Source organism: Bombina bombina, chromosome 1 (assembly GCF_027579735.1).
Source record: "Bombina bombina isolate aBomBom1 chromosome 1, aBomBom1.pri, whole genome shotgun sequence".
NCBI classification, from domain to species: Eukaryota; Metazoa; Chordata; class Amphibia; order Anura; family Bombinatoridae; genus Bombina; species Bombina bombina.
In genome coordinates this window covers 1,132,667,326-1,132,683,600 of record NC_069499.1, presented here as the reverse complement: position 1 = coordinate 1,132,683,600, position 16,275 = coordinate 1,132,667,326, and the positions used below count along the sequence as shown (strand labels likewise).

The 16,275-nt window shown below is 36.2% G+C and overlaps 1 protein-coding gene across 1 annotated transcript; it reads left to right on the top strand.

Moving 5' to 3' along the window:
* Positions 1-3,710: 3,710 nt before the first annotated feature.
* Positions 3,711-15,818, top strand: LOC128663404 (keratin, type I cytoskeletal 17-like). Its single transcript, XM_053717724.1, has 7 exons — positions 3,711-4,067; positions 4,472-4,554; positions 5,381-5,537; positions 6,405-6,566; positions 7,177-7,302; positions 7,557-7,777; positions 15,752-15,818. The coding sequence occupies exons 1-7, from the start codon at positions 3,897-3,899 to the stop codon at positions 15,816-15,818; spliced, it is 987 nt and encodes a 328-aa protein (XP_053573699.1). The 5' UTR covers positions 3,711-3,896.
* Positions 15,819-16,275: the final 457 nt, after the last annotated feature.

Below are 16,275 nucleotides of genomic sequence, written 5' to 3'. Positions count from 1 at the left end.
TCTCCAGCATTACTTTCAGTCTCTGGTGCTGTAAGTAGCAGGTTGCATCTAGCTTCCTACATTGCCTACCTATTTTCATTGTCTATGTGCAGCAGGACTTAATACTGCATGTCCCCATAGGAACTTTTGCATCCTAGATTCCATCAGTGCTGAATTAGTAGAATGTCACTAGTTAGCGGCACAAGTTCCTGTATTTAGCACTTATTCACATTCCGTATCCTGGGACTGTTATGTTATGTCCTAACACTGCTTTTGGCCGCCCGCTGGTATTTAGAGTCAGGCAGGAAAGGGTCTAACGCTCACTTCCCTACCGCGATTCCAGGCTACCGCAGATCCCCTTACGCCAATTGCATATCCTATCTTTTCTATGGGATCTGCCTAACGCTGGTATTTGGAGTCTTGGGAGCCGCAAAAAAAAGTCAGTAGTTAAGAGCTTTATGGGCTAACACCGGAATATAAAGCTCCTAACTACTGTGCTCTAAAGTACACTAACACCCATAAACTACCTATGTACCCCTAAACCGAGTTTATTTAATTGTATTTAATTGTAGGTAATTTATTTAATTAATTTAATGATAGTGTAGTGTTAGGTTTAATTGTATAGGGTAGGGAATTTTTTATTTTGGGGGGCTTTTTTATTTTATTAGGGGGCTTAGATTAGGTGTAATTAGTTTAAACTGCTTGCAATTCTTTTTTATTTTTTGTAATTTAGTGTTTTGTTTTTTTGTATTATAGAATAGTTTATTTAATTGTATTTAATTGTAGGTAATTTATTTAATTAATTTAATGATAGTGTAGTGTTAGGTTTAATTGTAACTTAGGTTAGGATTTATTTTACAGGTAATTTTGTATTTATTTTAACTAGGTAGCTATTAAATAGATATTAACTATTTAATAGCTATTGTACCTAATTAAAATAAATTCAAAGTTGCCTGTAAAATAAATATAAATCCTAAAATAGCTACAATGTAATTATTAATTATATTGTAGCTATATTAGGGTTTATTTTATAGGTAAGTATTTAGTTTTAAATAGGAATAATTTAGTCAATTTTATGAATATTATTTTGTTTAATATAAATTATATTTATGTTAGAGGGGTGCTAGGGTTAGGGTTAGAGTTATGTTTAGGGGTTAATAACTTTATTATAGTAGCGGCGACGGTGCGGGTGGAAGATTAGGTGTTAATAATTGTAGGTAGGTGTCGGCGATGTTATGGAGGGCAGATTAGTGGTTAATACTATTTATTCTAGTGTTTGCGAGGTGGGAGTGTGGCGGTTTAGGGGTTAATACATTTATTATAGTGGCGGCGAGGTCCGGTCGGCAGATTAGGGGTTAATAAGTGTAGGTAAGGTAGCGGTGACGTTGGGGGGGCAGATTAGGGGTTAATAAATATAATATAGGGGTCAGCGGTGTTAGGGGCAGCAGATTAAGGGTTCATAGGGATAATGTAGGTTGCGGCGGTGTCCGGAGTGGAAGATTAGGGGTTAATAATAATATGTAGGGGTCAGCGATAGCAGGGGCGGCAGATTAGGGGTTAATAAGTGTAAGGTTAGGAGTGTTTAGACTCGGGGTTCATGTTAGGGTGCTAGGTGCAGACTTAGAAAGTGTTTCCCCATAGGAAACAATGGGGCTGTGTTAGGAGCTGAACGCTGCTTTTTTGCAGGTGTTAGGGTTTTTTTCAGCCAGCTCAGCCCCATTGTATCCTATGGGGATATCGTGCACGAGCACGTTTTCCCAGCTTACCGCTACCATAGGCAACGCTGGTATTGAGAGTTGAAGTGGAGCTAAATTAGGCTCAACGCACACTTTTTTGAGCCTAACGCAGCCCCTCAGACAACTCTAAATACCAGCGTTGTTGGAAAGGTGCGCTGGGGAAAAAAGCAGCGTTAGCTACGCGGGTCTTTACAGACAAAACTCTAAATCTAGCCGTATGTTTCTTTCTTGTGACAGGTGACTCAAGGTCTCTCTTTTCCTGTGTTGTGTGTTGATCACTTTTATAAATCTGAGCCTTCTAAAGAGTGCTGCGATCCCTAACTTTATAGATTATACATATTCATATAATCTAGTTTTCTTTTTCTATCAGTTTGTAATTGCATGCTTTTTAGAGGGTCTGCACCACCACCTATAATATTACTCTGTTAATTTTATTTTGCAGTCTAATCACTGCTAGGTGGATCAATTTTACTAGCTTTTTTATAAATCATGTAGTATTTCCTCTCTACCTTATTTTTTCTTGTATCAATATATAAAACATGGAAGGGGACTGAACTTTCAGACTAGACTGCGTACACATCCTGTGACCCTGCAAAATGCACAGCCCTAAGAATATATAGAATATAATCTGCAATGTTCAATGTGAAATATTCCCAGTAAATACAAAGTAAAACAATATAAATATTACATAAATATGTTTTTACACACACATATATATATACTGTACATATTTAGACATCTGTATGTATGTATCTCTGTGTTAAAGCCCTTTGTGTGCCTTTTTTTTCTAACACCTGAGACCTCATATCTTTGAGTTCTTAACTTTTTGTGCAATATTTTTTCAATGTTTTTTATTAGATGGTATTATTATGAGAGTAACTGTAACAGTTAACCAGAGCTCTGAGGACAGGGTAATCATTGTAGCGTAAATCAAGATTGCGCTTAAGTGATCGTCTTTACTTTCAACTTACAATCTGTAAACCTGATGTGTGCAAACACCCGCGATAAGCCCCTTTTTCACTTGCACATAACTGTTAGAGCTCCAGTTGTTATCTGGCCCATACTTGGCTGCTTTTAAGAGTAGCATAGTTCATTGAAGAGCTTACAATCTAAAAGTAATAGAACTAAATTATACATTTTTAAACGTTTTTATATGTATGTTTCTTCTATATAAACATTAATGTGTCTATGATGCTAGTATAAACTATCATAAATTAACAATAAAATGTAAGTAGTCTTTCTATATGTGTGACTAATTTTTATTAACTTGAAATTCCAGACACATGTTTTTATAGGAATGCTCAACTTGTGTAAGACCAATAATTAATCCAAAAGGAATTTGATGCCTTAAGAATGACCACATATCTTACTCAAAAGCATGTAACACCCATTACATTCCCTATAAAAGGAGAGCCAAAAAGCAAATACATCCACAGATCACTTGTTCATCAAGCTAAGCTGCTGTTGTTAGTCTCTTGATATACTTCTCTGCTCAACATGAAACAAAACACCATGCACAGAATTTCCTCATCTGGATCCCTCAAGGAAAGTGGCCATGTTGGTGGACATTGTCCCAAAATCTCAAGCAAAAGCTCATCCCATCATGGAGGATCCCATATGTCCTATCATGGAGGCTCCTATAAGTTAAATCATGGTGGATCCCACAAGTCGCACCATGGTGGATCCCATATGTCCCACCATGGTGGTTCCCATATGTCCCACCATGGTGGTTCCCATATGTCCCACCATGGTGGTTCCCATATGTCCCACCATGGTGGTTCCCATATGTCCCACCATGGTGGTTCCCATATGTCCCACCATGGTAAATCCCATATGTCTCATCATGGTGGATCCCATATGTCTCATCATGGTGGATCCCACATGCCTCATCATGGTGGATCCCATATGTCTTATCATGGTGGTTCCCATGTGTCTCATCATGGTGGATCCCATATGTCTCATCATAGTGGTTCATATTCCCCCCGTCATGGAGGCCACTACCGAGCTCCTAGTGTACATGGAGGTTCAGCATGTAAATCAGTCTCTGTCTCCAAACATTCTTACTCTAATCATGGCTGTAAAATTGGAAGCGCACATGGTGGCTATAGTCATGGAAGCAGTTTTGGAGGCCACAGTGACTGGAAAAGTCATGGCCTGCTTAGCACTAATGAAAAGGAGACCATGCAGATTTTGAATGACCGACTTTCAACGTATTTGGATAGGGTGCGCTCACTGGAAGAGGAGAATGCCCAACTGGAGAGGAAGATCTGTGAGTGGTATGAAAACAATGCACCCAGCTCATTACCTGACTCCAGTCAGTATTTCAGAATCATCCAGGAACTTCAGGGCCAGGTAAAAAAAAAACCCACTAGAAACTAGAGCTGCATGTCTTATGCAATTCATAAATATCATAGTATATATAAATATTGCACACTCCCTATCTTTGTTTATTTTCTGTACTGTGTAAAGTACTGTAACAGAGTAAAAAAACAAACCCATTTTTTTTTAAAATAGGAAATATTTAAAACTTTATTGGGAATTACATTTTGAGTTTATTTCTACTTTAACTTCCACCCCAAAGTAGAAACCCATATTGTTTGTGTGCGTGTGTGTGGGGGGGGGGGAGGGGAATCCTTTTGCAACCAACCTACATTGTAGCAGACTGAAGCACTATTCAGTAGTATATTTGTTAATTCTACTAGGTTTTTTTTGTATTTACTATACACAGCAATTTTAAAAATATATTTTCTCCACAGATTGCTTCAGCAACTACAGAAAATGCCAGGATTATTTTACAGATTGATAATGCCAGATTAGCTGCTGATGACTTCAGGAGCAAGTAAGTTTTGCAAATACCTAGAGCACAAAAAAAAAGGTAATGAAAGGAATAACATTAGGGGCTGATTTACAGAGCTGCAAATGCAGCTTTTTCTGCACAAGCGGTCGAGGTGGCGGACACCCCTTGCTAGTGGCTGATTGGCCACAAATGTGCAGGAGGCGGCATTGCTCAAGCATTTCACCAGAAATGCTTGTGCAATGTTAAATAACGACAGCGTATGCATTTAGCGATGTGGGCAGAAATGTCCGCTACAGCGGATTATGTCTGTCCGACATTTAATAAATCCGCCCCTAATTCTGCTCTGAGGTGTTGATATAGGGATGGTAGGGAACAAAGAAACAAGAAAACAGGAAAAAGCAATGTCCTTTATAAATGTCTGGTTTTTGTTAATATTTTGAGAATCCAATTATTTTCTTTATAGAACAGTAATCATTTTACCTATTTTGTTACAAAATTATTTTGATTGAATGTTTAGGTTTTCTCTGTATAATTTTGCTAAAAATGGCTAACAACTTAGGAAAGAAAAGTACTTGCTCAATGTTGCTATTTTTACAAAATGTATAAAGAAATTAAAATGAACATATGATAAATTAATAAGGGTATTTGGTTTAAAAATAAAACTTTGGCTATACCTTTGCACCAACATTTTGTACTCTAATAGGTTAACTGTTGAGTTAATTTTCAACATTGAACATATTGCAAGTAATCTCAGTAGCAACTTTGAAGAGAGATATAAAATAATTTGATATATATTTATAAAAAAATGTTTTTTTATAATTCATTGTATAGCATGAAGTATGTTTACGTAACTTCCTTTCTCACAAAGGTTTGAGATGGAGCTCAGTCTGAGTAACAGTGTTCAGGCTGATATTAATAGCCTGCGCAGAATCCTAGAAGCGATGAACAGGGACAATTGTGACCTGGAAATGGAGGTTCAAAATCTCCAGGAAGAATTGCAGCAGATGAAGAGGAATCATGAGGAGGTAATGCATCTACTAGAGAATGGGATTCAATATGATATTGAATAAAAGAGTAAATGAAAACCTCCTCTACAAACAAGAGTGCAGAAATACAATATACAACAATAATGTCTGATAGATTGTAGTAGCCGTGTTAGTCCAGTAGTTGAATTTCAAAATAACAAGAGTTTTTTTTAGTGTGCAGCAATTCATTTTTTATTGGACTAAAATTAAATAGTAAAATACAAGCTTTCGAGAGTTTCCTCAGGTCTAAAGCAATACAAGTATTGCTTTAGACCTGAGGAAGTGAGGAATCTCTTGAAAGCTTGTCTTTTACTATGTAATGTTAGTCCAATAAAAAAAAGGTATTCCTGCATATTGCTATACTCTTGTTATTTTAATAATGTCTGAAAAATGCCTTAGGGGTACCATCCTTTGTCAAAAATAGAAGGTTTCTACGAAACTTAATAAATGATGGTAAGTATGTAAAATTGGGTATTTACAGAGTACATCATTATAAGCATGGCAATCCTAACATAATTCTGCTAGCAAATTAAATATGACTCTTAACAGAGTAGAACACTTGTGAATTAATAAGTTAATGTTGAGACAAAAACAGTTATAAAAACTGTGTGCTGCACAAACGTCATGTGCTGGAGCAAGAAACTGAAGAGCATATTTGTGATCAAGCATTATAGCAGCTTCTAGCTTGAAAGCTACTGAATCTTATAGAAGTGTATGAAACAAATACAAATGCACAAATATTGTATTAGATTCCTGGTGAAACCAAAGAATCTTTTGAATTTAATTCAGGAATTTAAGCATTAAATTCCTACTGACATTTACAGCGCTGAACATCATTATAATTATCACTGTCTCCTATTACTAAAGGAAGTTAACTGCCTGCGAGCTCAGTTAGGTGCCAGAGTCAATGTGGAACTGAATGCAGCACCATCCGTAGACCTTAATAGAACCTTAAATGAGATCAGAGAGCAATATGAAAACTTGATGGACAGGAACATGAGAGAGGTTGAAAACATCTTCCGTGCAAGGGTAAGCAGTCTCCTTTAATTCTGCCTTTTCCCCCAAAATGCGTGGGTGAGAACAATGTATTTCTATTACATATTACTTTCAGCATACAAATCACAATTCTAAAATGCATCCAAAGCACTGATATCCATTTATGGTGAGGATGGCAAACATAACTCCAAACATTTTAATGTCATAACCTCTGACTAGGAGGCTTAAGTATTGGGCATTAAGGAGACAGGTAATGTGGACTAGAGTAATCTGTGATTGTCTGGCAGTGGAGCTGAGCAATATTGTGCAACCTAGAGTTGTGAATATTGATATGGAAAGATATGTTTGTGGTTACAACCAATACAAGTCAAAAAAGCATATGCATAAAATATTTTTGTTTTTGTAGAAACAGATTATTTGGGTGACTTAGAATAACAAAGTTGTTAAATTTTTGCACACAGAACAACTGTTATACAATTCAGCAATTCATTTCTGTACTATTAGTATTGCTAAGCAATTTGTATATATTATGTCCATTTATAGATATACCATATGGGCCTCACAATAGTGACCCAGTGTTAGATCAGATGATCTTGAATATGAAACTTAATTAAGACTTTATTCTCTGTTATTCTTCCCACAGAGTGAGGAGCTCAACCGTCAAGTAACATTTGGGTCAGAACAACTGGAATCTGTCACATCGGAGCTAATTGAGTTGAAGCGCTGTGCACAGACACTTGAGATTGAGCTACAGAGTCAACTAAGCATGGTATATATAACAACAGTGTATAGTGTATTTACACTTTATCTAATAATACTATTAATAATAGTCTATTACTCTGGATCAAAAGGAATTAGTACTTTCTATTGATAAATGTCAAAATTGCATTTCCTTATAGTGTTAGATATGTCCCTAAGTGTTAAAGTGTCACATTTGTTGACCCTCTATATAGTAATAAGACCCCAAAAGTATTTGCCCCTTTTCACTCTATTTCTACAATATATAATATTTTTGTCTTACAGACCTCAGCTCTTGAGTGCACATTGGCAGAGACACAGTCCACTTATGGTTCACAACTTGCCCAGTTACAAGGAATGATTAATAATTTGGAAGGACAACTGGCACAGATAAGATCAGATCTGGAGCGCCAGAACCAAGAGTATAGGATACTCATGGACCAGAAGAATCACCTGGAAATGGAAATTGCTACATATAAGCGTCTGCTGGATGGACATGACATACAGTATGAAAAACATTGTTTAATAGATTACAGAGAACTCATAAATAGTGGGGTATTTTAGATCTTTGAGGTTGCATGCTCATTATAAAAACAACAGCCCTTTTATGTGCTGACCTGTAGCTAGTACAGGTTCTGTGTTACCAAGGGTGCAGAATATAAAATGTAAGATGGTCAGTGTGTCATAATTTTTTTTATAGACAGCATAGAATGGTGTTGCTGCTAAATGTATAGCAAGTTGATTGGTGCACAATGAGAAATCTTTCCATCTCTGACATTTTTCACCAAATAGTAAAGTATACCATTGGAAATGCTAATTTTGAAAAAAGATAGTGAACTTTAGTATCTTAGAAGTAAGGTTTTACAACAATGAATTTCTATATGGGATCATAGCCTTTCGAACAAAGTAAATACTAAATATTTTATTTCCCCTGCAGAGTAAGTGGACACCTCTTCTCTGGCCAAAATCATGGTAAGTTAAATGATGTACAGTGCGCAAGGTTTGAGAGTTTTGCTAAACATTTTTTTGTTAATAATTTATTGATAAATCTCTAATACTAGCATAAGAGATGTATGGTATCCTTTGAGAGAACTTTCATTGCGAAGAAGTCCAAAGAGTAAGAAGATAAAGAGTCTTTTTTTTTTTACCTACTAGGATCTCACCACACCGCAGAACACTCTGAATGTTAAAGACGTTGCCACTGCTGGGTTCTATAATAGCTGTAGGAACAAGTCTGAAACAAAAGAATGGAGACCTTTACAAGCCGACCATAATTTGTGATTTGGGATATCTTTCTTTTTTCATTCCTTCAATATAACTTTATTTTCTCCTTAATGTTTTGTTTTAGTATGTGAATTATCCAACAGTTGTAGGGCAATGCAATGCATGTTTGCTTGCTTGCAAATCATTTATCAGATTCATGGTACTAGGGTAATGTATATTAAGAGTTATCAGTGCTGTCCCTTGAGTTAGGGTGTAACTGAAACCTGCCTTTAGAGACCAGGATTTTTCTACCTGCTTCAACTTTTTGTGAAGTTAAAAACAAAACAAAAAAAGCAGTTCTGAGTATGTACTGAACTTTTTGTTTATAAAACTACATATTAAGCATAATAGCATATGAGCACAACATTGAACACAATAGTAGTGACTTTGATTAGCCACTGTTAGCTCATTTTCTGAAGACATTTGTTTTTAAAGATGATGAGGAATATGTCTATTCCTGACCACAGCGGTTCACTGATACAAATACATAAAATATATTAAATATAAATTAAATATCAGATGTTTATCGGATTTATATTATAGATGATGTTTTGAGCAGCTGAACTAAGAACTGATAATGTAACTTACAAAATACAACTGTTGCGATGAATTTGTGATCAATGAGACCTGGTTGTTCTCATCTAAAGCTGTATGTGCTTGTGTATCACGGATAATAATGATGACTTCTGGACGTAAATGTCAAGACTTTGATCTATTCTGTTATTATTTAAATTTCTGGTAATTGGTTGTATCCAATAAACTCTTGTGCAGAAAGCAATCTGTTTTTGTGATTATTAAACCTATGAACTGATTTACGAAATAAAAGTGCATTTTGTGCAAAAAATAGGTGACACAACCATTTAACTGGTAAACATAAATGTAATTGCCTCTTGAAAATAAAAATAGAGGACAATAAATCAAATAACTCATAGAACTAAATGGGAAATGACTTATAATGCTCTTAAATAATTGTAAAATATTCATGCAAAATTGCTCTTAGAAAAAAATGTGAACATGAAAATCATGGAGACATTTTTAAAGTCACAATACTACTACACTCAACAGCAGGTCCGGTTTTAGGGCTTGAGGGGGCGGGGTAAAAAAATAAATAAATGAGCCATTTTTTTAAGCAAACAATGTTTTCAGAAAGGCAAAACAAAATGCATTTCTAATCGTGTAAACAAATAGCAATTAGGAAGATATTTTCTAAATCAATAATAAAAAATGCATACTTGTTGTGCATTGTACAGTAGTGTTATGACTGCCGTTCTTCATGCTTATATCTTTTCACAGGCTGTTACAGTAATGCCAATTTATTACATTTAAATGTATGCATCCAACTGATTGCTACTTTCCTATAGCCAATGGGCTAAAACGGCCAGTATAAAACCCCACTAGTGTCTCTTGGCACTCTGGTATTTATTGGGTTGCTACAAAAGCTGAGCATCTTCTAAACTGTATGCTTGAGGCACATCATTATTTTTGTAACCCTAAGCACTTGCAGAGAGAGAATCATTTTACCTGTTGGAACCTGTGCTGATTGGTTCAGTCTGCCGTGCCCTGTGTGAGATCTGCATCTTGTCCATCTTTGTGCCATCTGCCCAGTGTACCAGTATCTCACTCTGAAGGTTCTTTTCTCTCACCCTCAATATGCTGAAGGAAAAGGAAGCGTGAGCTTTCAATAACCTATGTGGCGAAAGTTAGGTACTGCAAGTTAATAAAGATACAGGTGTAGTTATTATCAAAGGATCTATACTTTGTATAAATTTTCATAATTTAAAAACCAACCTGAAGCTCACTTTAATCAGTGCTTGGACATTGCTGCACTTTGTGTCTGTGTTTCCAACATTCTGTGTTTGCTGTTATCCTTGTTACCCTGTTTGTCTTTGGGTCCTTGACTCCTGGCTTTGATATCTGACTCTGGACTGCTATATTGATTTGTCCTTTCCTGCTGTGTTTACTGATGTAACTAATTATTGGCATTGACTTCTGGCTTGGCTACCTGGACTGCTCATTTGCCTCACCCTTACTTGATTGGACAGACTTCTAATTCGATCCTGACCTGCTCTGTCTCACTACCTGCAAAAACTCCTCTCCACTACCCCTGCACATTGGGTCCCAGCATAACCAAGAGGTATGTTTAGAATTGACAATTATATTTCTAAAATTCATGCAACATCCCAAAGGTCTATTAAAGCGAAAAATTAAACTAATATAAATAGCAAGTCTATGCAGACAGTTATGCACAGAACTCAATAGCAGAGGACACCTGGGCTGCCAACATTAGAAACATATATATATTTCCTTTTGTGCTTTTATTATCATAGCTTTAATTTTACAGATTGCTATTGCAGAAAGAAATCTATTGTAATACACAAATTGTGCATTTTAGTGGAAGATTCTTCTTTTTTAACATATTAGTCAACCCTTTGCTAAATATTTTGATAATTACATAATTCAAGGTCATATAAAAAAAATTTTACTAATTAAAGGAAGTTACATTTTAAAACTGTTTTTGTTCACAAGAACTGTATTAAAGGTGACAAAACCCCCAACATTTTTAATACAACATGATTCAGAAAGAGCATGCACTTTTAAATAACTTTCCAATTTAGTTATATTATCTATTTATTTGGTTTCTTGGTATCCATTGTTGAAAAGCATAGCTAGGTAGGTTCAGGATCAGCAATGCTATTAAGAGAGGTTTTAGAGAGGAGCGCCAGTTAAGTCAAGGTCTGGTGTGTGTGTGTGTGAATAGTATATTCACACTAGAGCGATAAAAACCCTTATGGTAGGGATTTATTTCTTAATGTAGGATGTAGATGCTTATGTGATAGTAAGACAACTAGGGAAAGAATGTGAGATATATAGTATAATACAATTTATTACAGACACAATATATATCTTATAGACATGGATCCATGGTACATAAAAGTGTATTTAAGACAGTTTAAAATAATTCGAAATTATAAAATGTAGAATGTATAGGGTTAAAAATCAAGGGGATTGGACCCTCCAAAGGCAGAGTGTCCCCAAGGTTGTGTGTAAGAAAGGTGGACTTCGTTAAAATGTACTACCCTCTACTCCCTATGGTGATATGGAGGCTGGTAAAACAATTTACATAAATTAAACAGTTAAAACAGATTGGTGGAATGGTGTCCACAAATTTGGAGAATACAATTTAAACAAACAAAAAAAAAAAAAAATACGGCTCAACAAAATATCCTATGTGGACAGAATCTTATACGGATAAATATGGGACTTAACACTAAATCATATGTAAACAAAAACCATATGTGAAACGATATGCAGTGAAGAGAATAAAGATAAAAATATAAATAAAAATCAAAAACGATCGAAAAAATGTGATCAAAAATAGACTAGTGTGTACACATCTAGTAAAAAATGTGGTATCAGAAAAAATGTGGTATCAAAAATCATAAATGTGATGTGATCTCAAAATTAGAAAAAGAAAATCACATACCATAAAAATGTGTAGTAAAAAATGTGAATCGATACACACTTAATCAACAATAATAACTAAGTTAGGGGCAGTGAACAAATAGTGGAACTTGGATGATAAACAAATGTTGGGGATACATTCAAAAAGTAATATAAAATGGTTATACAAAATAGTGATAACGTTGTTATAATCCTGAAATCTATATATACTGAAAAGAGTCCATATAAAATGTCTCTTGTCCTCCAATGGGTCCTAATAATCCAATCTGAAGACAGTTCAAATGCCTCAGTTCCAAGGCAATAAAAACAATAAAAATGACAATAAAAAGGGGCAATAGAAAAGCTGGGAAGTCCTCAAAACCTAGGAATAAAGAAACATAACATAGTATAATACTGTTAAAAGCATAAATAAATCAAGAAATATAGCTCACCATATAATTGTCAACGCGTTTTGGCCCACAGCTTGGGCCTTTCTCAAGACTAGTATATGGTATGGGATAGGTGAGCAGGGTCTTTTATACCTATGTATGGCCAATTAGATTTCACTTCGAATTGCGCCAAAAATTACCGCAATGACACCGGAAGTGGTTACACCGGAAGTGTCTACATGCTGGCGGATCTGTGTCCATGTTTATTAGCAAATATCTTTCGTATCTATGAGTGTTTAATCTGTTATGGCCAAAGTTGTCAGCAAGATATCCTTTTGTGATCTTACCCAAACGTCTCTAGTGACTTTTATCATCCCAGTGAGTCTATTTAGGACATACCGGAAATTCCGCTAAACCGGATGTTTATTTGTCCTCTGTTCCAAACCGGAAGTCAAATTGCTTGAAACCCGAAGTTTTGGTTTCTCTACTTCCGGTTCCGGAATTTTACATCAAACCGGAAGTTGGGATGTGTAAAACCGGAAGTCTATGTTTTGCTATGTCCTCACTCAGGGATTTGAATATTTTCGATTGGGCAACTCAATTTAGATAGGAGCTATAGGTCATTTAAGCGCTGTGAGTACAACACATATCAGGATCAGCAATGCACTACTGGGAGCTAGCTGCTGATTGGTGGCTTCATTTATATGAATCTTGTCATTGACTCAGCCTATGGGCTCCATTTGTGAAGCAACCAATGCTGCTTCGGTGTCCCATTGTTTCAGACTCACCTAAAACGGAAGTTAAGAAGCAGTGGTCATAAGTAGGGACGGGCGAATGTTTCTAAAAATTCGAAATTTAAACAAATCTCAATACATTTGTTCGTTCTAATCGAATTTCAAATGTTTATATAACATTCTAACATTCTGTTTTCTAATTTTCATTTTCAAATTTTCAACAATTTTAACATTCGAAAATATTTGTTTGAATAAGAGAATGTTTAGCTATATATTTTATATCAAATTCAATTTCCTCTCTGCAATATGTGACATTTGAATTCGAATGTAACATTCAAAATAGTTTTTCTAGTCTACAACTGTGTTTTATAACTGTAATATTCGAATTGTAATGTCACATTCAAAAACTGTAAATAACATTCGATAATAGTATTTTTTGAATATTTGTTCTTATTAACATTCGATTATGTAAATCAAATTTCTACAATAACATTTGTTCTAACATTTGAATTTGAATATCAACACATTCGCCCATCCCTAGTCATAAGACTGCTGTTCCTTAACCTGTCCACCACTTTTTAGGTGGCAGATTGAAATCATCCAGATCCATTATGATTGGGCTGATTGACAGCTCCTGCTAGCGGCCAAGCAGGGGGTGGCATTGCACAAGAATTTCACTAGAAATGCTTGTGCAATGATACAGTGGAGCAAAAAAGTATTTAGTCAGCCACCAATTGTGCAAGTTCTCGGACTTAAGAAGATGAGAGAGGCCTGTAATTTTCATCATAGGTATACCTCAACTATGAGAGACAAAATGTGGAAACAAATCCAGACAATCACATTGTCTGATTTGGAAAGAATTTATTTGCAAATTATGGTAGAAAATAAGTATTTGGTCAATATCAAAAGTTCATCTCAATACTTTGTTATATATCCTTTGTTGGCAATGACAGAGGTCAAACGTTTTCTGTAAGTCTTCACAAGGTTGTCACACACTGTTGTTGGTATGTTGGCCCATTCCTGCATGCAGATTTCCTCTAGAGCAGTGATGTTTTGGGGCTGTCGCTGGGCAACACGGATTTTCAACTCCCTCCAAAGGATTTCTATGGGGTTGAGATCTGGAGACTGGCTAGGCCACTCCAGGACCTTGAAATGCTTCTTGCGAAGCCACTCCTTCGTTGCCCGGGCGGTGTGTTTGGGATCATTGTCATGCTGAAAGACCCAGCCACGTTTCATCTTCAATGCCCTTGCTGATGGAAGGAGGTTTGCACTCAAAATCATGCATTCTTTCATGTACATGGATCAGTCGTCCTGTTCCATTTGCAGAGAAACAGCCCCAAAGCATGATGTTGCCACCCCCATGCTTCACAGTAGGTATGGTGTTCTTTGGTTGCAACTCAGCATTCTCTCTCCTCCAAACACAACGAGTTGTGTTTCTACCAAACAGTTCTACTTTGGTTTCATCTGACCATATGACATTCTCCCAATCCACTTCTGGATCATCCAAATGCTCTGTAGCATACTTCAGATGGGCCCGGACATGTAATGGTTTAAGCAGGGGGACACGTCTGGCACTGCAGGATCTGAGTCCCTGGCGGCATAGTGTGTTACTGATGGTAGCCTTTGTTACGTTGGTCCCAGCTCTCTGCAGGTCATTCACTAGGTCCCCCCGTGTGGTTCTGGTATGTTTGCTCACCGTTCTTGTGATTATTTTGACCCCACGGGGTGAGATCTTGCGTGGAGCCCCAGATCGAGGGAGATTATCAGTGGTCTTGTATGTCTTCCATTCTCAAATTATTGCTCCCACAGTTGATTTCTTCACACCAAGCTGCTTGCCTTGCCTATTGCAGATTCAGTCTTCCCAGCCTGGTGCAGGTCTACAATTTTGTTTTTGGTGTCCTTCGACAGCTCTTTGGTCTTCACCATAGTGGAGTTTGGAGTGTGACTTTTTGAGGTTGTGGACAGGTGTCTTTTATACTGATAACAAGTTCAAACAGGTGCCATTAATACAGGTAATGAGTGGAGGACAGAGGAGCCTCTTAAAGAAGAAGATACAGGTTTGTGAGAACCAGAAATCTTGCTTGTTTGTAGGTGACCAAATACTTATTTTCCACCATAATATGCAAACAAATTCTTTCCAAATCAGACAATGTGATTGTCTGGATTTGTTTCCACATTTTGTCTCTCATAGTTGAGGTATACATATGATGAAAATTACAGGCCTCTCTCATCTTCTTAAGTGGGAGAACTTGCACAATTGGTGGCTGACTAAATACTTTTTTGCCCCACTGTAAATGCAGACAGCGTATGATGTCAGCATTTAGCGATATCGAGTGGACATAATTCACTATTGCGAATCATGTCCGCTCGACATTTATTTAATCTACCCCATGTGTTCAGCTTGGTACTCGTAGCAACAAAGGACACCAAGATAATGAAGCAAATTTGATCATTTAAGTAAGTTGTAAAGTTGTTTAAAAGTGATTGCTTTGAATAATGAAAGAAAAAGATGTGATTTCATGTCCCTTTAATACTTGCATGTAATATTTTAAAATATTTATTCTAATACATTGCAAATTGTTATTGAGGTGGCATTTCAGTGACGATATTGATATATTATACTTTGGACACATATGATTTATTTTGTTAACAGGACAGAACCAAATGCAGTGCTAGATATGAAAAATGTAAACTTGCTGCAGATTTCTGAGTATGAGTGATTGCACAGAAATAGATTTGCATGATTAGATTTTTTTCATTTTATACTGTGACTTTACTTCATAATATGATCTGGTGGACTGATCTCAAATATTGTGTCACACTGTCTCATAATGGGACTTCACAACTTGGGGACTGTGGGACCCAAATAGTAACACTCAAAGCCAATCTGCTAAATTAATTAAGAGGCCTACCCAGCATCACAAATTCCAATACTATTCTATTCAGCTATTTCACTAACTATCATGCATTACTGAATTATCTACATTAAGTAACATAGGAATTGGTGATGTTGCTTAGTGAATTTTGCCCACAGATATGGACATTTCTTAATAGTGTTTTTCAAGATCATTAAAGGGACATTCAACACCCGCTATAACCTTATCTCATGTATTTTAAACCGAATCCAAAATCCGCCTGCACCGCATCCCAGCCTTGTTTACATATCCCATGTCCAAG

Bases quoted from the DNA above. Each gene is read 5' to 3' on its own strand.
- LOC128663404 (XM_053717724.1), top strand. From the start codon at position 3,897: ATGCAGATTTTGAATGACCGACTTTCAACGTATTTGGATAGGGTGCGC. The intron at 4,555-5,380 runs GTAAGTTTTGCA...TTTCTCACAAAG, and splicing joins GCTGATGACTTCAGGAGCAA to GTTTGAGATGGAGCTCAGTC. The intron at 7,303-7,556 runs GTATATATAACA...TTTGTCTTACAG, and splicing joins TACAGAGTCAACTAAGCATG to ACCTCAGCTCTTGAGTGCAC.